Genomic DNA, 27,592 nt, shown 5'->3' with positions numbered 1-27,592 from the left:
TCTTGAAATGAAGAGGAATTTATTTAATATAAATAAACAGAACAGAGATTACCTGGGGCATGCAAATTATACCGCAAGGGAGGCAAAAACCCTGGAAACTGTCCAAAACGCCAAGTGAGCTTGTTAAACATTTCCCCAGATACAGGGATGAGTTCAGTTATCCAGCAGCTAAGCTACCTTATCTGCCACACTACTCTGTTGACAAATCATTGTTCCATCAGTAGTACCTGTGTTTGCTAATGGCAACAATCTATCCCTGTGCCTGCTAAGCCCTAGGTGCCAGGGAGAGGTGGTTTCCTGACAAGCTAATGAATTTTGCTAGTGCTGAAGGCTGGTGTTCTGAGCCCATTGGTGTATAAGGGCTAATTCCTGGGTGGGTATATGGGGTTCTAGTCCATGGAGCTAGTCTGGACTCCTGATGTCAACTGCTCTGTTGGGAAAGGCTGTTTCTAGAATCGATATAAAATTAGGATTTTTGGGCCAACCTTAGAAATCCTGGCAAATCATTTTAGCAGTAATCTCCAGGTTTTGTCTCAGCAGGACGATGGGACTCTGTGTGGGTAATACACAGTCCAGTAATTACAACTGCAACCTCCCTATAAAGTGAAACTTGGAAGCACATTTAGGTGTCACGCAGAGTTGCAGATATTCTACCCCATGCAGCACAGAGTTTGGGAACAGACAGCTGTTCCAACAGTCAACAACAGAAGCAGTTGTGCTGGAGGGAACAGAGACTGGCATCTGGCACAGAGCTTGCCCTTTCGATACGTTTGGGCTCAGTGTTTTTCCAGGGCTTTGGTAAGGAGTTCATTCAGACGGCTCACCATAGGTCTGGGATCATCATTCAGTCCTGCTGCTATCATGGCATTCTCATAAATCTGAGTGAGACAAGGGCACAGAGAAGAGAAGGAGTGTTATTAGCAGCAGGAGCCACCTTGGTATGAAATGAAGAAGTGCTGCTCCTCTGTAGAAGATCATGGGATGCACATCTGGGGGGGATCATATGATAGGAAGAGGTGCTGCCCAGGGATTCTCTCTAGCACCCCATGCCCCAGAGTGCATGTGAGTGTGATGTGTCACTTGGAGCCTTGATCACTTTCAGACAGACTTACCATCCCCTCCCCACTTCAAAGGAGCCATCTTAAATGCCAGGTGCTTCCAGTGGACAAGCCTATGAATTCTCTCTGCTTTTTCCCTTCCTGCCCTTCTTTCCCAAGTGCAGTCCACCCCTGTGAGAACAGCATAGCTCCTAGCTCTGCACCAAACACGAGTAGGGTCAGAGTGGGTAACACCGAGCCCCGTTCCTGGACGGCATCACAACATTCTAGGGAAATGGACCCTGGGCCATGCAGGACTAAAAATACCTAGAGTGGGGACCATTGGGTGTATGATTCCAGCTGGCCATGAGGACAGCCTTGGCCCACTCCCTTACTGCCCACAGATATGGCAGCCTGCCCAGGGAGCATAGTGGTGCAGACATGGCTCTCACCTGATCGAGCAGCAGCTGGGCCAAGTCGGGCTGGCTGACCCTCAGCTGATTGAGTTTCTTGATCAGCGCATGCCTGCAATGGAATGAGAGATCAGCACAGCGTCGCAGTGCCCCTTGGACACATGAAAAAGCCACTGGTCCCAGGAGGAGCAATGAGCTATGGAGGAACAGCGAAATGCCTCCCTAATGGCCAAAAGTTCCCTTCTCTGCCTCTTTACCTGTGAGCTTCTCCCTCCCTCCTTCCACATCCCAGCCCCATAACCTGTGGGGTGGATAATGCAGATGGCTGCTGCTGGGGGACCCCCATGAGGCTGCACATCATGAGAGCTTGCATCCATCACTGTGCACAGCTCCACAGGCCAAGACATAGCAGCACAAACTCAGCACTTAGAGAATGGAGGATCCCAGCTGATTCAAGTTCGCCATGCTAGCTGGTGTCTGCCTTTGCACAACATCCAAGCTGAAGTGCTCTGGCTCTGCCCCATCTCACCCTGTGTTTATCTCCAGTGTGGGCTGCAGGATCTGGGCACGCTCCTCGTTGGTCTTGGCCAGCTGCTGCATGCGCAGAAAATGGCGGGCAGCCCCCATCTCAAGCACAGTGATCATGGCCGGGTGGGTGTCCAGTCGTGGAGTCACCTGTCAGAGGAACAGGATGGGACAGTGACAGGATGGGAAATGCAGGCGGCTCAGAGGTGGGGGAGAACGAAGGGCTCAAAGGCTGGTTTTCAGCCAAGGAGGAGGATGTCCCCTCAGTGCAGAAGCTACACAAAGTTCCTAGAGAACTGACACCCACACTCAAGAAACTGCTTACAATGGGGTGAAAGCCCACGGCCTGAACAGTACCTTTTTGAGTGCGCGAGTAAGTGAGTGAGAGAGACAGACACTGAGCACAGGGCGGGGAGCTTGGATGATATGGGTCTAATTCTGCCTCTGCCATTATCTACCTACCTGAGAGTTTGCTACAGTGCCCGTCCCCACAGTATGTAAGTGCTCCACTGACTCCTTTCTCTGACCTCAAGCCAGTCACCTACCCACTTTGTACAGAGGCGGAAGACCAATTAAGATCCTCCACCCAGAGGGCTGAATACGTTTGTGAAGCACTCTGAAGATGAAGTGCTGTATCAGTTCACTCTACTGTTTACAGAGTGAGAACTCGAGGAATTATTCTACCAACAAACATTACTGATCACTCAGCATGCTCACTACTAGCCTAACTGCTCCCTGGTAACCCAAGTGTACCTGAACAATCCGACTGCAATCACGCCTCTGAGCCAAGCCAAAGAACTGGTGTCTGTAGGAGCACACCCTGGCCTCTAGAGCGCTTTCCTGTGTCCCGGAGCTTCAGGGGTCCTTTCAATCTAACAAACCCTCCAGCCCTTCTGGTGTCAAGAGAGTCTGTCATCTTATGCAGCCTAGTTCTCTAGCTAAGTCACTGCTCAGTCAATCTCCTTTTGTAGCTAGCAGAAAGGTCCAAATATAAGGAACTCGAAGTCCAGCGGTCTCGGACTCGCTCCTCTGGCCTATGTCTAACACTCACTGTCCTTGACCATTTTCCATCTTCCTTCTTAGTCTGGATAAGAGGTAGGAGGACCCAGGCCGACCCACTCTACTAGGCTCCAGCTCAGGGCCCTTGTTCGGAGCAGGCAGAGTTAACCCTTCTGAAGACCATTGCTGTTCCCTGGACTGCTTCCTACCTCTGTGGGCTTTACAGCCTCTTGTTCTGCTTCTCTCTCTCTCTCTGGAGTGTTGGCTTCTCTTCTTACCAGTTTGCTGTCAGGAGCTTCTCTCCACAGTCCCTCTGTCTCTCTAGCAGCCACCCTGCCCTCCTGCCTTACAGCCCTTTAATACTCCCAGCTGCCGTGGAGCTGCCAATCAGCTCAGGCTGAGCAGACAGACAGTCTGCATTAGCCCTTTGGTTGCCAAACCAGCCTGGGGTGTATAGACAGAGTCCAAGAAAGCAACACTGAAACTGAGATACAGGGGGAAAGACGAGAGCTGGATTTATGCAGGAATATTACTGAAAGGGCCATGGAGATCCAGCCCTATCCCTTGATAAGCACGGGACCATCAGATACGCTATTTACATCCTGCCCTGGCAGAAGGGAGGTGGGGAGGAGACTTATTATTTATACTACCATGGCATCTAGGGGCCCACCTGAGGTCAGGGCCCCATTGTGGCAGGTGCTGCATATAACAGTAAGAGACTGTCCTTGCCCTGAGGCACCTACAGGCTAACTAGACAAGGCAGACAAAGGAAGGGTTCTTACACCCATGTTACAGGTGGGGAATCGAGGCACGGAGAGATTAAATGATTCGCCCAAGGTCACACTGAAAATCTGTGGCTGAACCCACATCTTCTGGGCCCTAGTTCAGTGCCTTGACCATAAGACCATCCTTCCTCTTTTCAGAGGTTATGATCTATATAGGTCTTTTCTACCTTTAGCTACTAGAATCCCATAGCACATGTACCTTAACATTGGTGATGCGAGAGCCCAATGCATTCCTCATCCAGGCCATCAGCTCCTCAGCCTCTTTCTCCGTCAGGCGTTCTGCAGCTTGGGGGAAGGAGGATGGGTTACATTGCAGTACTGTCTGTCACTGGGCAGCACTAGGGAATGTGTGCTTTGCTCCTGAAAAGCAGCTTTGTCCATTTCACATATCCATCCGTCTGCTCTCTTACCAAACAGAGATGCAGAGATATGGCACCATGCCAAACGCACAAGCTCAACCCGCATCATTCCAGAGACCACCTCCTACATAAAGAGGGCAAGCTTATTCCACCCCAATCCCCTCACACTGCAATATCACCCCTGGGATCAGGAGTGTCTGCTTTTAAAATGAAGCTGGCTTTAAAAAGAAGATAAACCAGAGATGCCCGTGAACTCGCTACGCAATATTTTAATCACTGTTTTAAACTAGGAAACTGCTTGGGTCCTGTCCACAGCAGGGCCTGCTCTCTTACCAGACAGGGTTTTGACCCCAGCGCAGACAGGACAACGTTAGATTTCTTTTATTTTAAAGAGAAGAATTTACATCTATGCTATACTGCTCCTGCTTCATGTTCTCGGTGTTATTACTGAGAATATAATCAACACTTCGTAGCCCTTTACAGCCACTGGCCTCGTGAATCCTCAGTGACCCAGTGAGCTTCGCAGGACAGTGCAGGATGGCTAAAAGGCCTCCCAGAGTGGGCCTGCAGCACTGGTTGGGAAAGGGAGGCTGCATCTCCACCCCCTCCTTCTTCAGGGAGGGTGGGAAAGTAACAGCAAAGGAACTTGCAAGAACTGGTGATCAGCAGCTTACAAACCAAGAGCAGGCACTATACAAAGAGACAGCTGCCCAGGTCAGGGGCAGAGCTGCCATGGGTGCCTGTGAGCACTGCAGAGGCAGGATGCTAACTAGAGAGAGTTTGCTCACATGCCCGGCAAAGGCAATACTTTCTTGAGGGAGGGCACGAAAATAGGATATTCTCACTGGCTACCACCTTGGCTGCCACATGGGAGGTTCAGCGCCATCTGGCTGCTGAGTTGGAGAATGTAGGTCCTGAGCCCAAGGCCATGCACAGGACGTGCTGGGGGAAGGGATGCTCTACCTGGGCGACTCTCCTCAAACTTCTCTTCCTTATAGTGGTCAACAACGATGTCAGTCTCAACTGAGATCAGCTTCTTCTTATCAAACTCCCGAAGGTGCAAGAGTGTCAGCTCATCAAACTGCTCATAGCAGAACAGCACCTGTATTGGAAAGGACAGTAAGCAACGTGGTGTCCAGTGATGAACAGGATTGCCGACAGCTCATCAAAGCTGCAAGGACAATAGCCTCTTCCCTTTCCCAGGGTGCAAAGTTGTGCTAGCCAGCAAGAGCATCACAAGTGAATGCTGGCAGATCCACCGCTGCCCCCCCCCGACACATAGAGCAACTGAACAGGCCAACAGGTTTGCTGACTGACATTGCTGAGCTCTGTGCAAACCCCTCCCCTTGCAGCCGCAGTTCCCAAATGGGGTCGTGCCACCAGCAGATGGGGTCACGGCTGTCCCTAGTGTGCAGAGGACACCATTCTGCTCCGCACAGCGTGACCTCACATGTATGGTGCTGGCAAACAAAATGGCATCCTCTGTGTGGTGAGACCTCACATGTGTGCAGTCATGTGAGGGGAGAGGATGCCATTTTGCTTTACAAAGCGGCACCCTCCATGCTGTCTGTGGCCCCAGGAGGAAATGGTTCATTAAAATGGGGTCATGCCGGCAAAAAACATGGGAATCCCTGCCTTGCAATATCCACCCTGCCATGACGTACAATGTCTCAGCATGCACAAAACAGCCTTCTGTGAAAAGATCTCCTCTTTGCAGGGGCAGTACTGAGTCAAGAAACTGCTGATTATAGATATAACTTCTCGTACTTCAGAGTCCTCCAGATTTCATCCCTACCCTCTACCACAGATCCCTAGCAGTCCCAGGAAATGGACTGTGTGGAATATGCCCACCTGACCCTATCAGATCCCTGCTCAGTGCCCAGGAGAAACTGAACATCCCACAGGACTCTGCTAATATGTGCAAGGGGAAATTCCCTCCTGCCCCAAATTTGGAGGATCCCAAAGTAGCCTGGAGGAGCCTGGAGATGGAGAATTCTTGCTGCCCTGGGGAGGAACTGTGAAAGGTGAGGAACATCCTAGGACCCCTGGAAAAGACCATAGGCCCAGACACTGACCTGCTCCTCACTCGTCACCCTGGTACAGGCATTGCAAACCAATGGCTGGGCTCTGAGGCAGAGCAGCTTTACTCCTGTGTTGTTAAGCCGAGAGAAGTGCAAGAGCTCACGGATTATCGCCTGTACAGACCAATACTAACTCATATGTTTGTGAGGCTCCCATTGCCCTTTGCTTCTGAATAAAGAGACAGATCTAATAATCCTCTCCCCCCCCCTGCAGGGTGAATATCCGAACCCAAGAGGAGGCAGAGGGCTGCTAGGCTGCACTGGCCCCACAGAATGACAGAAGAAGTAACATATGCAGAGGGCAGGGAGCAACATATCTCAAAGGTTGTGTCTCCTTTGCAGCAGCTCTGCTGTATCCAGCAAGACCATAAAATACACCAGACACAGGGGACCCCCACGGAGAGGAAGCTGGGCCTGGCAGCAGAGACAGCACTCTGTGGTGCTGATGCCGACTGGCAGCAGCAGAGGGCAGCACACTGCTGCATCCTGCTGAGACACAGTGCATTGCTCACCTACCTCCATATCTTTTTTCTTCATGGCCTCGAAGTACGGCGAGTGCTCGGCCAGGTGCCGACTGGGCGCACACAAGTAGTAGATATTTCGGCTCCCTGCCTGCATGCGGCTGGCGTACTCCGTCAGGCTGGTCAGCTGGCCTGCAGGCAGCGCCGAGGACTCGTAACGCAGCAGCTTCGCTATGTCCTCCTGGGAGAGGAGATTTACCTTGTTAGAGGTGTGATCTCCCTTGCAAGGGGCTGGAAACCTGCTCTGGTTTCTGCTCAGGTCTCCTGCAGTGCCAGACAGGACAGAGCAGCTCCCTGGGGGCAGCAGGGTCATCAGAGAAGCTGGAGGAGCTTCTCCCCCATAGCACAGACAGAGGGGAATGTGGTTTCTTTAGAGGGTGTTTTTATGGCACTTGTCCCGACAGTAGCTGAGCACCTCAGGGTTCCACACAGATCTCTGAACTACCTTAGCCAGCAGGCCAGGCTGGGGCAGTGCAGCCACTCTGCACTCAGAACAAGCGTGGGCTGTCAGTAGCTGTTTTACCAATGTGGGAGAGAGGGGTATTGGACAGGACACCAAGATAATCCACCATGCCATAGGGCTTTTAGCCCTCCCACGAGCAGACAGAAGGGAGCTCAGTCCAAGGACCGAGGAGGAAACTCTCCTCTGCACTTTACAAATCCAAGTGATTACAGCAGGTGGAGGCTACGCCCAGCCATCTCATACTGTAACCCACAGGGACCAACAAAGCCTAATACGAGCAACAGCCTTAGCCACTACACCAGGTGGGTGTGTGGGTAACTATGGCTTCTAATATGGCATATACATGTCAGCAAAAGACTGACAATATTTGCCATAAACACCCAGCCCTGTTAGCAGGTGCTGATCCTGCTACAAAAGGGTTAAGTAGGTTCTGCTGACTCACTTTCCCTCCTAGTGGCCCTAGACTGGATCTAGAGTGTGGGCTAAGCAGTCCTGAGAGAGGAATCCTGGGAGAAACGAAGCCTGAGCAGAAAGGCTGAGCTGAACATTCTGTTCTGTTCTTGTTTACATATAGATTCCAAGGCAAGAAGGGACCACTGTGATAATGAAGTCTGACCACCTGTGTAACACAGGCCAGAAACCTGCCCCACAATAATTCCTAGAGCAGAGCTTTTAGAAAAACATCCAACCTCGATTTAAAATTGTCACCGATGGAGAATCCACCATGACCCTTGGTAAATTGTTCCAATGGTTCTCTATTTTCACTATTAAAAATGTATGCTTCATTTCCAGTCTATATTTGTCTAGCTTAAACTTCCAGCCATTGGATCGTGTTAGACCAGGGGTGGGCAAACTATGGCCCGCGGGCCGCATCTGGCCCTCCAGAAGTTTTAATCTGGTCCTCGAGCTCCCATCAGGGAGCGGGTCCAGAGATTGCCCTACTCTGGCGCTCCAGCCAGGGAGCAGGGTTGGGGCTTGCCCCGCTCCGTGCGGCTCCTGGAAGCAGCGGCATGTCCCCCCCTGGCTCCTACACATAGGCGCAGCCAGGAGGCTCTGCATGGTGCCCCCGCCCCAAGCGCCGCCCCCGCAGCTCCCATTGGTTGGGAACCGCAGCCAATGGGAGCTGCAGGGGCAGCACCTGCAGATGGGACAGTGCGCAGAGCTGCCTGGCTGCGCCTCTGCGTAGGAGCTGGAGGAGGGACATGCCACTGCTTCTGGGAGCTGCTTGAGGTAAGCGCTGCCTGGAGCCTGCCCCCCTGCCCCCCTCCTGAACCCCAACCCCCTCAGCCCTGATCCCCCTCCTGCCCTCCGAACCCTTCGGTCTCAGCCCGGATCACCCTCTTGCACCCCCAACCCCACCCCAGAGCCCGCACCCCCAGTCGGAGCCCTCACCCCCTCCTGCACCCCAACCCCCAATTTCGTGAGCATTCATGGCCCACCATACAATTTCCATACCCAGATGTGGCCCTCGGGACAAAAAATTTTCCCACCGTGTTAGACCCTTCTCTGCTAGACTGAAGAGCCCATTAGTAAATATTTGTTCCCCGTGTAGGTACTTATAGACTGTAATCAAATCATGCCATAACCTTCTCTTTCTAAGCTAACTAGATTGAACTCCGACTCTATCCCTGCAAGGCAGGTTTTCTAATCCTTTAATCATTCTTGTGGCTCTTCTCTGAACTCGCTCCCATTTATCAACATCCTTCTTGAATTGTGGACACCAGAACTGGACACAGAATTCCAGCAGCATTCGCACCAGTGCCAAATATAGAGGTAAAATCACCTCTCTGTTTTACTCAAGCTTTTCCTGCTTATAAATCCAAAGTTCGCATTAGCCCTTTAGGCTACAGCTTTGCACTGGAAGCCCATATACAACTGATTATCCACCACGACCCCCAAATCTTTTTCAGAGTCGCTGCTTCCCAGGATAGATTCCCCCATCCTGTAAGTAGGGCCTCCATTCTTTGTTCCTAGATGTATACATTTAACCATATAAAAAACACATATTTAGAGCCCTGCAAATCGGTGGATATCTGCATCCATGGACCATCTTTGCAGATTGGATGCAGATACAAATTTTGTATCCGCACAAGGCTCTACACATATTATTTGCTTGAGCCCAGCTTACCAACCCATCCAGATTGCTCTGTGTCAGTGACCTGTTCTCTTCATTATTTACCACTCCCCCAATTTTTGTGTCATCTACAAATGTTATCAGTGATGATTTATGTTTTCTTCCAGGTCATTGATAAAAATGTTAAATAACATAGGGCCAAGAACCAATCTCTACGGAACCCTACTAGGGACACACCCACTCGATGATGATTCCTATTTACAACTACATTTTGAGTCCTGTCAGTTAGCCAGCTTTTAATCATGTGCCACATTAATTTTATATCTTTCTCGTTTTTGAATCAAAATGTCATTCAGTACCAAGTCAAATGCCTTACAGAAGTCTATTACATCATCACTATTATCAGCCAAACCTGTAATCTCACCAAAAAAATGATATCAAGTTAGTTTGACAGGATCTATTTTCCATAAACCCATGTTGATTGGCATTGATTATATCACCCTCCTTTAATTCTTGATTAATTGGGTCCCGTATCAGCTGCTCTATTATCTTGCCCAGGATCAATGTTAGACTGACAGGCCTATAATTAGGGAAGCGGGAGTATTAATAAAACCAAGCGCCAAAGGGAGGGCATGTTTACTTTGTATAGTGTATGGGCTGTGTCTGAGAAGGGATGGGGAATGGCACCTGTCCACATCCCCCTTTCTAAAAGCTTGTAGGACACTGTGGAGGTCAGAATATTTTGAAGGATCTGTAAATCTCCAAAGGGCCAGGCACAAAAGGCCACATGAGCAAATGGTAGGATCCCCAGAAGAGAATCACCTTCCCGCACCACTGCCTTATCCCAAGTCCGGGCAGCAGTCTGTGCTCTTTCACACCAGCCAGACACTTAGTATGGTATGTACCTTGACGTCCTGCTCTGCTATGGTCACGATCCCCTCTCTCATGAACAGCCCGTAGTCTTCAAAGAACTTGGCATATTTCTCAGGGTCCTTCTTGCTTTGGTCAATGAAAAACTTGATCAGCCTCTTCTGCAAAACATCCCGGAGTTTCCTGCAGTGAGAACAAGTATTGTTAAAAGCAGTCGATAGGCCAAGATGTTCAATGGTTTTAGGTTAATGTCCCTTTCCCTGTATACAGCTTCAGTCATGGGTTTCCTACACAAGGGTTGGCTTAGAAAGAACAAAGGAGAAATACCAACCCACAGCCTTCTTGCCCTCATCCCATCTTCAGACGGGATCTGAAATCGGTTTCCACTCTCATCTCAGGCAGGGGCAGCTCTTGGTGCTAGGGACGGGGTGAGGCAGTATCCCAAACCCACTGCTGGAGCCTGGCTCCCCCTGACTCCCCCTGACTTAGGAGACTCCACCATTCTGCACTGCACAAGGGGTTTAGTGCATTCTCCCGATAGGCAGCCCACGCCACACCTGCCAAAATCAAATTCAGTGAGGAGGTGGCTGTAATGCAGTCATTTTTTGGGGGTGGAGTGTTCTTGACTAATTAAGAACATATACAATGATGGAGGCTTTTTATCTTCCAATTAAGGAGAATTATTTTGATTACTGTAAGAAAGCACCTATTCTAAATCTAAAAGTACTTCAACAACAGCAGAATACACGATGCAGCTGCAACACCAAAGGCAACAACCCCACCTCACGCAATAGAATACAAAATAACACCCTGACCTCTTTCTCTGAACACTCAGCCATGACAGGAGCCTTGGTCTGTTGTCCTTCAGGACACACTGGAAGGAGGTGTGAATTCCAGATTCAAGGGCACTCTCAGAGGAGACTGGCCTTACAGTGCCTGGCTCTGTTGACCCTCAGGGCATGGTGTAAAAGCCGATCTATTTGGTCAGACCTTTGATAAAGGGGTAACTGTAGGGGTGTTATGTGTGTAGCTTAACATTGTGTGAAAAGAGGCCCAGAACACTGTCCAGTATTAGGAGGATGCTATGATGGACATATTTCAAAGATGTATGCATAATAGATGGTGATACTTTAGCGTGGACCCAGCCTCCCAGTGTCTGTAGCTGACTTTTTGATGTGTTTTATAACCTTTTACTTTCCAATCAATGGACCTGTTGGGAAAGTCAGAGGGCCCTAAATACTAAATTCAGTCTCCCAATTTCCAGCCAAGGCTGCTGTAAGTCAGTCTGTAACATGCATAATATAGGACCCAAGAGGGAGCCCGGCAGGTATTCAGAACATCCAGCAGATTGTGACACAGAACATTGCCCCAGCAACCATGAAATGTGACTGCTGAAAAAGTTTGCTCCTAGAATTGCTCTTAACCACCCTCCCTTGTTCAAAGTGAGTGAACTCACTACAGGAAAGGAGTGGTTACTCATCTTGTGCAGTAACTGGAGTTCTTTGAGATGTGTCCCCCAATGAGAGCTCCATTTCCAGTGCATATGTCTCTGCACCCTTGATCTGAGATTTTTGGTAGCAGTGCTTGTTCGGCCCACGCATGTGCCTCCTCGCATCCTTGCACCCCGCACTGAGGATATATAGGTCTGTGCAGGCGAACCACCTGCAGCTCCTTCTCTATCATAACGTCCCACAAGGTAAAACTCCAAAGCAGAGGGGAAGGAGGGCAAGTAGTGGAGCACTCAAAGGGAAACACATCTGGAAGAACTCCAATTACTGCACAAGGTGAGCAACATCCTTCTTCTTCGAGTAGTGTTCCTATGGGTGTTCCACTTCACATGACTCCAAAGCAGTATCCCCACAAGGAGGGGGGAGCGTCAGAACAACATCCAAGGACAAAACAGCACTGCCAACTGCAGCATCTGATCTAGAGGCAAGAACCAGAGTATAATAGTTGGAGAAAGTATGTGCAGAGCTCCAGGTTGCAGCTCTGCAGATTTCAGTGACTGGAACGTCTTCGAGTAATGCCACAGATGTAGACTGTGATGTTGCAGAATGAGCTAACACTCTAGAACAGTGGTTCTCAACCCGGGGTACGCGTACCCCTACGGGTATGCAGAGGTCTTGCAGGGGTACTCAACTCATCTAGATCAGAATTTCTCAACCTGGGGGTCGTGACCCCCGGGGGGTCACAGGACGGGTTTGGGGGGGTGGCAATTGTGGGGTCGGCACTAGGGGTGGCAAGCAGGACAATTGCCCAGGAACCCGTGCCCACAGGGGGCCCCATAAAGCTAAGTTACATGCTTCAGCTCTGGGCAATGGGGCTCTGGCTTCAAGCAATGTTCACAAGTGAAAAACAGGCTCAAGTATCACACTGAAATGTAAATACAATATTTATATTCCAATTGATTTAGTTGATATGGCAAAAATGAGAAAGTAAGCACTTTTTCAGTAATACTGTGCTGTAACACTTCTGTATTTTTATGTCTGATTTTGTAAGCAAGTAGTTTTTAAGTGAGGTGAAACTTGGGATATGCAAAACAAATCAGACTCCTGAAAGGGGTACAGTAGTCTGGGAAGGTTGAGAACCTCTGCTCTAGAAAGAGGTTGAATGTCAGCAGGCACATAATATGAAATAATACATCCCAAGATCCATTTTGAGACTCTCTGAGTGGAGACTGGATCCCTTGCATCTTGTCACAATTGAAACAAACAATCTAGGAGACTTTCAGAAAGGTTTCGTTCTGTCCAGATACAAGGGTAACGCCTTTCTGACATCTAAAGTATCGAAGGCAGAATCCTGCCTAGTCTGATGTGGTTTCAGGAGAAAAACTGGAAGGTGAATAGTCTCATCTATATAAAATTCAAAGGACACATTGGGTAAAAACTTGGGATGTGGTTGCAATGATACCTTATCCTTAAAAATACTGTGAAAGAAGGATCTGCCATTAAAGCTCCCAATTCTCCGATTCTCTAGGCAAAAGTGATGGCTACCAAGAAAGCTGTTTTCATTGATAGGTGAACCAACGAACATGTAGCTAGTGGCTCAAAGTGGTCAATCGTAAGAACAAAGATCAAGTTCCATACAGGAGCAGGTTCTCTAATCTGTGGAAATAGGTTCATTAGGCCTCTGAGAAACCTTGAGATTGTGGGGTGAGAAAAACAAACAAACAAAGAAAAAACCTTTTATCAAGGAGTGAAAGGCTGTGACAGCCGCAAGTGAACCTTGATCAAGTTCATATCAAGACCAGATCTTTTGAACTCAAACAGGTAGTTAAGGACAGCGGATAGAGAAGAGTGATCTGGATAAACTTGTTGAAGGATACACCAGTGATGAAATCTCTTCTGTTTCTGAAGGTTAATAATTCTCACAGATGTCCTTCTGCTGTTTAATAATATCTGTTGTACTTCTGTTGAACAGGGGGTCTCTATCCCCAAAAGCCATCTAGGAGCCATGCCTGAAGTTACAGAACTTGCAAGTTGAATGAGGTAAGGATACCAAACTTGTCTCAGCCAGGTGAGTGCAATTACAATGAATCTAGCCTTGTCTTGTTTGATCTTGTTGAGTACTTTCAAAAGTAACGGCGGTGATGGACATGCATGAAGAAGACCTCTTGTCCATGAGATGAGGAAGGCATCCCCCAGTGACTGAGGGTCTAGTTCCACTCTCAAGCAAAATTTCTTGCACTTGTGTTGCAAAATTTCTTGTGTTGGTGGCAGTTGCAAAGAGGCCCACTTCTGCCAACCCCAGGTTAGAAATATGCCATTGAAGACTTGCATGTCCAACTCCCATTAGTAATTCTGAGGCAAATGCCTGCTGAGGTGATCTGCCATAGTGTTCTGCATACTTGGGAGGTAAGAAGCTGAGATGATTATCTGGTTGACTATGCACCAATTCCAGAGTTTTAGTGCTTCTGCACGAAGTGAGAAAGAATGCATCCCGCCCTGAGATTGATGTAGATCATGCAGGCCATGTCGTCTGTCATGATCTTGATGGACTGGGCCTTGATCAGAGGAAGGAAATGAAAGCAAGAATTTCTGACTGCCCTCAACTGTAGACGGGTGATGTGGAGAAGCTGCTTTTGGGATGACCATTTGCCTTGGATTGTGTGTGACTCCAGATGCGCATCCCCCATCCCAAGAGGGATGTGTCTAATGATATGATGATGGTAAGAGTATCTTGACTAAATGGGACTTCTGCACAGACCTTCGAAGGGCTCTTGAATCAGCTGAGTGACTGTAGAACCAAGCAAGGGAGAGACATATGCTTGCTGGGCATATAGATTGTCTTGAGCCATCCCTGGAAGCATCGAAGATGTAAACTGGCGTGTTGAGTTACGAAAATGCAAGCTGCCATGTGCCCTAATAGTTGGAGACAACTTCTTGCTGAGGTTTGAGGACTGAGCTGAATCCTTGAGAAGGTGGGACAAGAAGACAAGGGATGGATCACTCGAAATTGCTCTGTTTTGTACATTATCTCTGAAGCATTCGACACTGGTCGCTGTTAGAAGATAGGATACTGGGCTCAGGTGAAACACCGGTCTGATCCAGTATGGCTGTTTTTATGTGATTCTTTAGGGCAACAAATCTGTTCATATGTAGGTAAACCCTGGCTGTCACCACATCCAGAGAAGCTCCCACGAAATCTATCCGATGTGCTGGTGTAAAAGCAGACTTCTTGAGATTAAGTCAGAGGCCTAAACTGTGGAATACCAATCTTGTTGTTTGTACTGCCGACCACACCTCTTGATAAGATCAGTCCCCTGATCAACCAATCATTGAGACAAGGGAGGATGAGCCAGCCGGCGCAGCCAGGGCTTGGGGCCCGCTCCAGCCCAGACTGGGGTCCCACCGGCTCACCTGGCGTGGTGCAGCCGGGACCTCACAGGCATGGCAGGGCTGGGGCTACTCCTGCTCCGGCCCAGTCAGGGCTGGGGTCCCTCCCGCCAGCCTGATGCAGGGCTGCTGGGGTTAACTTTGGTTAACCGGTAAGCCTAATGCTTATCAGTTAACCTTTTACATCCCTAGTAGGTAGGTGGGTATGACTGCCATGATCTTTGAGAATACCTTTGGGGCAGAGGAGAGGCCAAAAGGGAGCAAGACGGGCTGATAGTAGTCGAAGTTGACTATGAAGCAAATAAACCCTCTTGTGAGATTGGTGAATTGCAACATAAAAATAAGTGTCTTGAAGGTCGAGAGTTGCAAATCAATCCCTGCAATTTAGGGGGGAATTATAACTGCAAGGGTCACCACCCTAATTTTCTGCTGTTCACATCACTGTTCAGATGTCTGAGATCTAATATTGGTCTCCATACTCCGTTCTTTTTGGGAACCAGAAAGTACTTTATATAAAACCCCTTTCCCTTGTGCTGAACTAGGTCGGGTTCTATATCTCCTAAGCATAGAAGAGAGGCCACCTCCTGTCTCAGCAACTGAATGCAAGATGAGTCCCTGAAAAGGGACAGGGAAGTGGGGTAGGTGGGGAGGGAGGGATAGAAGTGAAATGGATGGAGTAATTAGATATTATGGTCTCCAAAACGCATTTGTTGGTGTTAAGCTCTTCTGCGCAAGTTGAAATTGGGAGATGCGGTATCCAAAAGTGGGGGGATGCGGATAGAATGGTGCAGCAGTAAATCCCTGTGGAGTGGGTGGTTCACACTCTCAACCAAGCCATCACAACTGGCACTGGGACAATCCAGGTGGCTGGGATGAAGTCGCTGTGGCCTCTTGGTCACTGGTTCAGGTGGCTGACAGAAGTTAGAAAAATGAGCTGGGTGAGACCTCTGGGCTCTCTGAGACCTGCTTAAATTATTATTTGCCGGAGTATAGATCCTGAGGGATCTAAGTGTGTCCCTCGAGTCCTTCAAAGTGGGAAGGGACAAGGGAGTTGTCCTTAGACTCAGAAAACAACTTGTGACCGATGAAGGGAAGGTCTTCTACAGTAGATTTGTAACTCCCTAGGGAAGCCAGATTGCTGGACACAGATGCTCATTGTATCATGATAGTGGTGGAAATGGAGTGGGCTGCAGTATTGGCTGCATCTAAGGCCTGGTCTACACTGGGCGGGGGGGAAAGAGCGATCTAAGTTACGGAACTTCAGCTACATGAATAACGTAGCTGAAGTCGATGTACTTAGATCTACTCACCACGGTGTCTTCACTGTGGTGAGTCGACTTCTGGCACTCCCCCGTCGACTCTGCCTGTGCCTCTCGTGGCGGTGGAGTACCGGAGTCGACAGGAGAGCGCTCGGGGGTCGATTTATCGCGTCTAGACTAGACGCGATATATTGACCCCTGCTGGATCGATCACTGCCCGCCAATCCGGTGAGTAGTATAGACATACCTTAATGCGGCCTGTAATGGCATCTTTGCCAAGAGCTGACCTCCATTTATGATGGCCTTAAATTATTGATGGTGAAATATTCAATAAAGGTATTAAATTTATTGTAACGCAGGTAGTCATGGTTTGACATGAGCTCCTGGTGATTCACTATCCTGAATTATAATGTCACAAAATCTAATTTGTGACTGAAAAGATCAAGATGCTTCTGCTTCTTGTTATATGGGATAGCCTCGGTGTTGTGCTGCCTCCCACGTTCATTAACTGCATCTACAAACAAGGAATTCAGTGTTGGATGTGAAAATAAAAACTCTGAACCCTTGGATGGGACGTAGTACTGTTTGTTGGCCTATTTGCACGTAGGGGGTGCCAGGGCAGGAGTCTGACAGATTATCTTGGCTGGCTGTAGAAGGGCCTCATTAATTGGAAGTGTCACATATGTCACAGCTGAGGTATGTAAAAGGTCCAAGAGTTTATTATAGGAGTCCTGGACTTCCACAAGAGGAATTTGAAGTATATCTGTGACATGCTTCATCAGTTTCTGGAACTGTTGAAAGTCATCCACCATGGAAGGTAGTAGAGGCATTACAGCCTCATCCGGCAATGATGAGGACATATCTGTGTGAGGTGTCACCTTGTTAGCCCTTGCCTCCTGTTCTTCAAAGGTCTCCTCTACAGCTTCAGTTGTCCTCTCACAGGGGAGGGAAAGGGCAACTCCCTAGCAGGCTGGACCAACTCTGCAGGATGGTGCTGGTCCGACAGTCCCTATATGGACAACAGGATGGGTTGAAAGGAAATTGCAGAAGTCTCCATGGCATGGGGTAGCATTGGCTCTGAGATGGGTGACGAGGTGGAGGTTGGTCCCAATCTTGTCCAAGTCTTCTGACCAGGAAGGTGGGGCTTGGAGGAGCGAATAATGATTCATCAGATGGTTTAGAATCTCCTGATGGAGAGAAAGCAGATTCCGGTTCCAACAGCAGCTGATGAACCAATGAAGGGAGGGAAGTCATACTCTGAAAATGGAATGAGATACAGACTCCTCCCAAAGGCTGGCGCCCCTCATGGAGTTATAACCTTTCTGAAAAGGGAGGGACCCAAAGGAGAGGGAGTCTGGGTATGGGGCAGCGAAGATGTCCGCAAGAGGAGCCTAGGTCTTGGCTCTTCCCAGAGCTAGAGGGGTCCAGTCCACCAGAGCTGCAGCAGAGACAGTCAGTGCCAGAGACACTGAAGACAAAGACTGCACCATGGGTAACTGATGCTCTCAATGATAGGTCTTCGTCAGTGCTGGTGGATCCTGGGGTTTCTGTTTGGGAGGTACCAGAGGCACTAGTGCCACCAAACCTGTGTGGGCTTTCTCGTCATGCTTCTGAGACTTGGGACATCCTAGGTTCTCTTCAGCTAAGCTTATAGATTTGCTGGGTTTAGGCAGGGCTGAATCCAACTTCTTCAAGTCTTAGCCTCAAACTTATGAGAATGCTCTCTGCTCTCCTGACAAGATTCCGCCGAGAGATCTGTGGGGGTCGACTCCTTTGCTCCCAAGTTGGACCTCATGGCGGGAGACACACTCCTTGTTGAGTCAGGCCAGTGTACAGTGGAGGGAGGGAAGTCCCCTGGCCAGGGTCCGATTGCGGCATCATGCCCTTTTCCATTAGGTGGATCTGAAGGCGAAGTTCCCACCCTTCCTGAGTATGGCTGGAGAACGAGCAGCAGATACTACAACTTGCTGCAATGTGGGCTTCCCTGAGAGCATAAGCAGCATTGGTGGCCATCGCTAACCAAGAGGGTTTGCGGGAAGAAAGCACAAATTTTGAAGCCTGGAGTACTGGGCATAGTCCAGTACCGAAACAGGGTACAGAATGAGGGGAGAAAGAGGAGTGGCTTTCCAGGCCAGGAAGATTAATTACAAAACACTATAACTATCCGATAAAAACCCGAAAACACTAGAATGATAAAAACTCTTTACAGATAGCTAAATATATTCACAGAGAAAGGAGAAAGCCAAAGTTTTGGACACTGGAGGTTCTGACACAGACAATGAGGCAGTGAGAAGGAACTGAAGAGGTGGTCAGTCTGCACCGTCCTTTAACTACTCAGTCAGGGGCATGAGGTGAGCCAGGGTGCATGTGCAGACCAACAGACACTGCTTGCAAAATTCTCCATCTCTGGGCACATGCATACCCCATAGTGGAATACACATGGAGACCACTCGAAAAACTGGAGCTCTTCACAATGTATGTCCCTGTGGGTGTTCCATTACCTGCTTTCCTTCCACCCTGCCTCAGTTTCCCTTGTGGGACTTTGTGGTACAGAAGGAACTGAGGGTGGTTTGTCTGCACAGCCCTATATGTCCTCGGTGCGGGGCACAAGGATGAGTGGGACGCATGCATGGGCTGAACAGGCACTGCTACCAAAATCTTGGCTCAAAGGCGCAGGCACACCAGAAGTGGAGCACTCACAGGGACACTACTCAAAGAAGAAGCTGGATGGTGCAGAGCAAGTTAACACTCAGTCTACCATGTCTGGTTAAGAAACACCTCATGGATGAAAGAGTTTGGAGCTTCTCAGGCTACATAGTATCAGATTATACACAGAAACTCTTGTTAATGGGAACTGCATGGCTCACCTGCCAGGTCTTGATCTGAAATGACATCCTATAGCTTATCACCACCCACCCAGAGACAGGTTAGCACTCATGAACCCACCACAATCCCCTGGGAACCAGCCCCTCTGTCTGCTCACCTGATGAGGGTGCTCTCCTGCAGCAGCTCCCTGCTGAGGTTCAGGGGAATGTCCTCACTATCGACAACACCTAGAACAAACAGTGGCAATGAAGTGACTCAAGACTAGGATACAACTGGACTCAGAGGACTCAGCCCTTTGCTAACTCCTCCCTCCCCACAAATCTCCGGCAGCTGTCTCATGTCACCATCCTGGATGCCTTCAGAAATCTGCCTCCACTGCCCTAAGTGACACTCAAGGAAGGTGCTGCCGCAGCCCGTTGCACTCTCCTGCTCGCTCCCTGGCCAGCCTACCTCTGAGGAAACGCAGCCACTTTGGCAGGATGTCAGTGGCTTTGGTTTGGATGAGGATTTTGCGGCTGTAGAGGGCAACACTGGAGCCCAGCTCCCTGCTGACGTCAAACATGGATGGTTTCTGCAGAAGCAAGAGCGGAAGAGGTTACACCATCAAAACCCTTGGGGCATTGCTTGTGGCCCCAAGTGGGGCTCATACGAAAGCCCCACACTCTGCTGATGTTCACTATGGGTTTCACAGGTCTGAGATGATCAGAGCAAATCACATTTTTATCCTCCCCACCAGAACGGAACTACAGGAGCATGTGAATCTTGCTCTGTGAGGGTTTCTCCCACCTGAGCCAGATTCTGCTCATGACAAATAGACACAGTTCAATGCACCCCAATTATCCTGTGGCACACTACCCCCATTGGAGAGATGCTTCCGTCTCTTTTAGGCACTGGGAATTCCCTTTTGGCTACTCCAAAAGCAATTCTGCAGTGCTGGGCACATAAGGCTGCAGCTGTTCAAGTTGGAAAGGATTTCTATTCTGTGATGATCTCACCCATCTGATCCTTCCTTTCACTGAGGATTTCCCACACCCCCAAGAGAATGCCAGAGTCTCACCATCTCAGGCACATAAAAGATACTGCGGATATTGAGGGGGGCGTCTGTCTTGTAGTGCAGGGTGTAGCGAGGCTTGTCGTAAGCCTGGGCTATGAAGCGGTAGAACTCCTCGTGCTGCCATTCACCAATCTCCTTGGAGTCCATCATCCAGAGTGCCTGTGGGGGAGGAGGGAGGCTTAAAATCCCCACCCGTCTGGTAACACTCACACACACACACACACACCCCACAGCCACACACTAAGACTCATTTGCTTTTAATTCTGCCCCTCCCTAGCACGTCCCATTGTCAACAGCTTCCTTTGTTCTGGACAGGGCCTGGAGCTGGGCATCACTATTACTAATTCTGGTCTGGTCTTTCAAAGCCGACACACTGCCATACCCCTCGCAGCCCAGGGAAAGCCTAGGGATTCCCTCTGTACAAAGACTGGCTCGCTCCCTGCAGCCAGACCCTTTCCCCCTCTCCTCCCAAGGATTCCCCAGTGATTGCACAGGGAGGCCTGTATCCAGAAAGTGTCTTGACAAAGTATGTTGAGCTGGTTTTATTCCTGAAGTTCTGATGTCATCTCCCTCTCAGAAGAATCTCTGTGTTGATCCAGCACCTTACCTCCTCAAAGAGCTTTACAAACATCATGATTCTTGGTCTTAGTAGCACCATGCTTGTGATCAGTAAAGATGTGGGGGGATCCTGCCCATATAATTTGTGTTTGGACCCAACGTAGAGGTCTCAGGTTTGCTGCTGGGCTAGGTTTACATTCTTACATAGATTTTTTGCCCCTGGTGTCATCTTCAAGCGCTGATCAGTAGCAGAGGTAGAGGCCCCCAAGTCATACCTCCTGCCTTTTAATAGCAAGCCCAATAGGCCCACTGTTCTTGCAGCTCAGGCAATGTGCTGAGCAAGCTTCCTTTTTTAAAATGGTCATTCCCAAACAGCCCCTTAATAAGACCAGAAGTTACAAAGGTGTTGGAGAGTTTCCAGGATCCAAGGTGTAACTGGGATTCAGTGGGGAGTTCAGATGCTTTACAGCACCTGTTGTTAGGACCAGAGTTTTGTGTTGCTCCCCAGAGTTCAGACCACTGTCCTTTAAAAAGCCAGCAGGTCTTCACTTGTGCCCAAACAGCATATCATACTTAAGGCTAAGATTTTTTCACAGTTATTTTTAGTAAAAGTCATGAACAGGTCACAGGCAATAAACAAAAATTCCTGTGACTTGTCCATTACTTTACTAAAAATAACCGGGGGCAGGGCTAGATAGGGGGGAGGAATGGAGTCCCATGGGGGGGAAGGGGGAAGAGAGACTGACAGGCCAAGCCCCCCGCCATGGGAGGGGGCACAGCCCCAACTCCGGTGGCCGCAGAGGGGGTCGCAGCCACGGGGGACAGGGGGGTCATAGCCCTTGCTCCAGAGCTGGCCCAGCTGCAGGACAGGGGCGCGTGGCCCGACTGCAGCCCCCACCGAGCCTCGGCTGCAGTGGGAGGGGGCATATGACCCTGAGAAGCCACAAGGGGGGCGCACAGCCCCAGCTGCAGCCTCCGGTGAAAGCCGTGGGACTGAGGCGCACGCCCCCAAGCCAGGAACTCCGCAGGGCTGTGCACTAAGTGCCCCTCCATCAAGTCTCTGTCAAACCTTCACAAGAGCTGAGATTGATGCTCTCCTCTCTGCTACCAAAGCAGGAAAAGCAGCTGGCATTGGCGGCATCCTTTCAGATTTCCTAACTATCTTGGGCCAAGAGGGTGCGATTGGATGGCAGCACTATTGATGGAAGTCATCACCACCAGCAAACTCCCAACAACTTGGAGACGATCAGAAGTCATTGCCATTTCATAACCTGGAAAGCTGCCCAATGACCTCCACAGCTACTGCCCTATCTCTCCTCTGTACAAGATACAAATTACTGGAGTGGGCGATGCTGGCGAGGCTGACCCCCATCTTGGAGACCACAATCCCCCAGAACAGGCATTTTTCAACGCAGGTAAAAGCTGCTGTGACCAAGTGCTTGCACTGTCTACACATACTCAAGCCAGCTTCCAGCAGACGCTTTTATCGACTTGTCATCAGCCTCTGACCCTGTCAGGCACAAGAGCGTACGGCTGAAGCTATCCAACCAGCTTCACCGCAACCAGACATTTCAACTCACTAGGTCAATGGTTTTGGAAAGAACGTTCATCTTGAATAACTCCTCATCTCAGAAAGGCTCTGTGATCCCCTGCCCTGGACAATCGCCACCACCTCACCCATTCGCAGTCCTTGGTCCTTTTTGGACCCATTCACTCATTTCCTGAGCCCACTGCAAGGTTACAAGTTTCCCTCTCAATCACTGCCCTGCCCATGGCTCTCAGTCTAACCTGTAGTGTGTTGAGGCGTCTCCCATTGAGGAAGAGGGGAAAGCTGATAAAGTTGCTGTATTTTGTCACCACCTCTGGAACAGAGAGAAACATTTTCAACAAAAAAAACCAGAACACGGGTCTTATCAGTTTCAACCACCAGATCGTTGTGACCAAGGTGAGCTATGGGAACCGGTCATATCAGCACAGATTAGCCCCTTTGAAGTGTCCCTGCTCTCCACTGCAGCCTGCTCCTGCCCCCCACAGTGTTTTACCACAGCCCATCAGGTAATCAGAAAAAAATTCATGGACTGGAGGAGCTCAGAAAAGAGCAACACAGAACGTTAGAGGTCTAGAGAGATTGAATGTTTAGCTTAGCAAAGGGATGGTGACTGGAGGTAGTGGCGGTGAGAACAGTCTACAAATATCTGAACTGCGTGAATACCAAAGTGGGAGAGGAGTATTTAATGTAGCACTCTGAGGTACAAGTCGGAGTAATGGGGGAGAGGGAAGGGAACATTTTGGCTGAATATCAGTGAGAACCATCAAGCTCTAGAACCCTCCCTCGAGCGAAGGGGTGGATTGGTCAGGGCATATAAAACTAGACTCAGCAAAATGCTAGAAAAAACCTCTAGCAAATAATCCTGCACTGACCCCAGGGAGAGGAGGGGATGACGTTAAGGGACTTTTCTCTCTTACTTTTACGGTTACAACTTTGGTATGGCACAGCCAATTCTGTAGTGACCATATACTTAACACTTCTCAACACAGGATCTCAAAACATTATGGGGCGAGGAGAACATAGGGACACCCACAGTTAAAGGGTGGGGGTTCAAGTGTTTCCATGGTTACCCAGCTTTTACCGTGGCTCACAACCTCCTGAATCTTTCACTTGTCAGGATGGAATTTAAGAGGGTTGGTTTCTGCCCAGAGGTAAATGAGTTTCTTTGAAAAGTTTGAGCAAAAATTATTCATCTATTTGAGAGCCAGAGAGGGAAGGGGACACTTTCCCATTAGAAATGGAATTCTTGCTTTAAAAAACAAAACAAAACAAAACAAAAAACAACCCAGCTCTAGCACCTATGCAGTGTGAAGTAGAGAGCTGGAAACTGGCAGGAATATGGTTCCTAGGGAGGAGAGGTGACTTTCAGGATCCCAGGAAAAACTGGTTTAAATTTGGTCATGTTAGAACCATTTTAAAATGCAATTCACACAAGTGCATGTGTGGTAAAATATTTTAAACAATACACCATCCACCAAGCACACAAACCAGACAGGGGTGTGTGGAAATAGCAGCAGGAGATCATGTAATTAGACACTGCATTGCAATGCCTATGCGGAAGAGGGCAAAGTTAAGGTTAGCAGCCTGCCATAACCTTCTCATTTGCTAACTACATTTTGAAATCTCAATGTTTCTTTTAACAGTTTTCCCCCTACCCTGTGAAATATAAGGAATTAAGCCAGGGTTAAAAGACTAGGGGTCTAAGCTCCCAGACAAGTCTATAGAAAAAGCAGGCATGCCAATTCAATCAGATTTTCCCATTTCTTTGGGAGAAGTCAATGAGTTAAACTGGCAGCACCCTGTATATTCCTTGATTAGAACAGAGGTAGAAGGAGGTAGAGTAATAGCCTTTGGGGCTGGCAAGCTGCTCCTGGATTATACAAATAGGAGCCGCATTCTACTTTGGTGAGCAGCACCTGTGGTGAGCAAAGGACAGATATTCTCTGCACACATCCCATCTGCCTAAGCTCACCCTTAGAATCTCATCATCCTCTGCCCTTCCCAGGCCCCTTCAGCAGAGGAGCTCAGAACACATTACAAACATTAGCAACCCCATTGTAATAACACCCAAATAAGAGAGAACTTCTGAGGTGTGGGATACTTCCAGCTTTCTAATACTGGCCATGGCGGTTTCCACAGCTCCAGGATAACCTGGGAGGATTAGGGTTTGCCTGGGACTGCTCAAAGGAAGAGAAAGCATGGTGGTAGAAGAGCTACAGAGGGGACAAGCCCACAGTGCCTCACACCCATCACTGCAACCCTTACACCAGTGGTTCTCAAACTTTTGTACCGGTGACCCCTTTTACATAGCAAGCCTCTGAGTGCGACCCCCCTTATAAATTAAAAACAGTGTCAACTGACAGGCAACTTACAAGTGTTTAAGCATCAAAGGCCGGGTGTCCAGCCAGTGCAGGAGACTAGGAGTCAGGACGCTGGGGTCTAATTTAAGCTCTGCCACCACGTCACCACCTCTCCAGGCCTCTGTGAGATGGGGACAGCAATCCTCAGGGGTAAGGGGCTACAGGAGTCCAAAGAATACCATTTCATTTCCCCACTCCACTCACCTTTGACACGGTTCTCATTCGCAAACTCTTTGCACTCCTCTTTGAGATGGATAATTATTTTGGTCCCAGGTCTGACGCCAGAGGCTTCGGCGATCTCGAACATTCCCGAGCTAGGAATAGAAACACAGCATCACATAGAAACCTTTTCCTTGGGGGATGTTTATTAACAAGGGAGAATGAAAAGAGAACATTTCATTAACTAAGGGGACAATTTTCAAAGCACAAATGGCACTACAGCACCCAGCTCCCACTGAAGTCAATGGAAGTTGGGCACTGTGGAGTTTTACATGTTGTCACCCAGATCTATAATATGGTGATGCAGCCTGCGGAGACTACAGGTCCCAGCAGACAATGCTTCACAATACCAGCAGCCTCTACTGACAACAGCACTGCACACTGGGTGATGTCGTCTGCCTGGGCTAAACCTCCATGGCAGCAACTGAAATCTTCTACATTTATACAGATACTTGCAGCCCTCCAGGCTCCAGACAAGCAGACTGCATGGCTCTTTGTTGGTCCAGCACGTGTGTCCCAGTCTATGATTATTTCCACTAGAGTGCAGCGACACCCTCTGATGAAAGGCTGCTGCACTGAGCTAAAGGGTCCCCTTTGCTACCAATGGTCATCTCCATTCTTTCTAGTTCAGAGTGACTGCTCCATCTGTCTGAGGGTCAAACGATCAGGGAGCAGCACCGATTCAAGGGTGGAAAACACACACTGTGAAAGGTGCAGGAATGGCAGGTGATCCTTCAGTGACCCTGACAGGCTACAAGCAGGAGGACTGTAACATTTAGCACAATAAAGCGAATTATTATCTGGAACACAACAGGATCTGAAGTTTCAATTGTAAAACAGTTTTCAGGGATTTATAAACTCAGCAAATATTTTCTCCCATGGGCTTTTAATAGGAGGTGGTGCTTTTCACATCTAGTGCTCTGGTCCAAATCTGGCCCAAGTCTGCAGTAGCTCAAAGCTTCTGCCATCTGATGGACATTCTGTGGCCTGTGTGAAATGAGTGGGTGATCTATATGGAAGGCCAGCTCACAGAAGATGTGTGCCCATGTTATAACCCACAACACAACAGGTTTCCTTGTTGGCATTCTCAGCAAAACGACCAACCCATAGAGACTGGATTTCCTTCTCACCCCTTCAGTATCCCTTCAAGGCAGGACTGAGGTCCACTGGTGGGATGGAGGGGGAAGCTTGTGCTGCCTGTGCCATGCCTGCTCTGTGAGCAAACTGCAGTCAGTCTCTAGGGCTGTCAATCTGGCACACTTAGCAGGACTGAATTCACGTGTGGTTTTCTTGTTTAACAAGCCCGTAGCAGCGAGGAGCTGACAGCTCAGGCTGCAGTGAGGGGCACCACACAGCTCTCCTAATGCACCATTCTCTTGTGCCTTATAGCAGCCTTGGCTATTCAAACCCGAGCTCTGTGCAGCACAGCCAGGCTGCTGAGTTACATGCGGTGGTGGTTTTGTAATGAAGACTTTCATTTGTAATCTAAGCAGGATTTTAACCGAAGTGTCTAGCTGCAAAAGACCAGTGTCCTGCTTCACCTTGCACCTCCCTGCACAGCTTCCAGTCCCCACCCAGGTGGAGCTACAGTCAATGTCACAACACTCGCTAATACATTAGCCTCCAATAATTCCAGTTTTGCAGACTCTTACCCATCTGAAGACCAATGGTAGCCAGGGCTCCCGGACTCTGCAGATTGCGAGTATACCTCCACTTTATCAGCCACCATGAAGGCAGAGTAGAAGCCCACTCCAAACTGGCCAATGATCTTACTACTGGCCTCCGCCTGGCTCTGCAGTGCATCCAGAAATGCCTGTAGGGACAACGAGTAGCAGGTATACTGGACTGCAGGTCCGCTGACCCTTGGCTACAGCTGGGAGGCTGCAACCTCCCCCCACACCCCCACAGCTGCTCTCCCCACCCTCCCTGACTCAGCCTGTTGCGATGTTTGCTCAGTGTGAGCTTGACATCCCAGAACATTCCTCTCCAAGGGGACCCCTCCCCTTCAACTGCTTTGCAGCAGTCAGCGCTCTGGGGGGCTGAGCTCACCCTCCTGGGGACAGCACAAGTGGAAGAAGCTCCAGTGACTTGCTCCTACAGAGCAACATAGTACCGGAGGAGCAGAGACTGCAGCTCTGGAACAGGAAAGTGTTGCCTAGGGCAGTGCCTGCTGCAACGGGTGGGAGAGAGGAAAGAGAATGGGGTGTGATTGCTCAGTTGCAGGAAATGAATGGGGACCTCAGAGATGGAAAAACCCGGCAGATATATGCACCAGCAAACAGCTGTGTCCACCCCTGGCCCGCCAGTAACTGTGTTACAACTTGTGGCCCAGTCAGCACTTAGAGAACATGAAGGTAGAGAACTTGTGGATCTGGATCACGATGCCTTGGGGGAAAGAAGTTTGCTTTTACAAAGCGGCACAGCTAAGTGCACCATGACTATATAAAGAGCCTGGATCTACAGAATACAGGACACATAAGGGATCCCCAGCTAATGGGACCCTGCTCCCCCATTGAGAGAAAAATGGTTCTTTAGTGTTGTCCTGCTACCAATGACCACACAGTTCAGGGGTCAGGAACGACAATGGAGCCTTGGGCGGTTTCACCTCCTAACAGGGGTCCCCTTCACGATAGGGCCTCAGGAGATGCAGGATGGAGGAGCCTCAGGGGGATGAAAATGGCCATGAGGACACAACATAAAGGAGGCATCTCTCTTACCTTCGAGCCAGATCGAGCAATGGTGCCGAGATTAGAAACAAGCTCCTCCTGGGTCATTCCAATGCCAGTATCCTAAAGGGAATACAAT

The 27,592-nt window shown here is 49.3% G+C and overlaps 1 protein-coding gene across 1 annotated transcript; it reads right to left on the bottom strand.

The window, feature by feature from the left end:
• On the bottom strand, positions 1 to 26,516 carry TRAP1 (TNF receptor associated protein 1). Its single transcript, XM_065411770.1, has 13 exons — positions 26,440 to 26,516; positions 24,773 to 24,882; positions 22,448 to 22,521; positions 20,105 to 20,260; positions 19,498 to 19,618; positions 19,205 to 19,274; positions 10,163 to 10,310; positions 6,716 to 6,901; positions 5,082 to 5,220; positions 3,959 to 4,044; positions 1,980 to 2,125; positions 1,490 to 1,562; positions 1 to 878 (listed from the first exon to the last, which is right to left on the bottom strand). Exons 1-13 carry the CDS (start codon positions 26,514 to 26,516, stop codon positions 777 to 779), a joined length of 1,488 nt encoding a protein of 495 aa, XP_065267842.1. The 3' UTR covers positions 1 to 776.
• Between the last annotated feature and the right edge of the window lie 1,076 nt (positions 26,517 to 27,592).

This window comes from Emys orbicularis, chromosome 10 (genome assembly GCF_028017835.1).
Source record: "Emys orbicularis isolate rEmyOrb1 chromosome 10, rEmyOrb1.hap1, whole genome shotgun sequence".
Taxonomy (NCBI): domain Eukaryota; kingdom Metazoa; phylum Chordata; order Testudines; family Emydidae; genus Emys; species Emys orbicularis.
The sequence above is the reverse complement of the archived record's forward strand: the minus strand, read 5'-3'. Positions and strand labels throughout refer to the sequence as shown.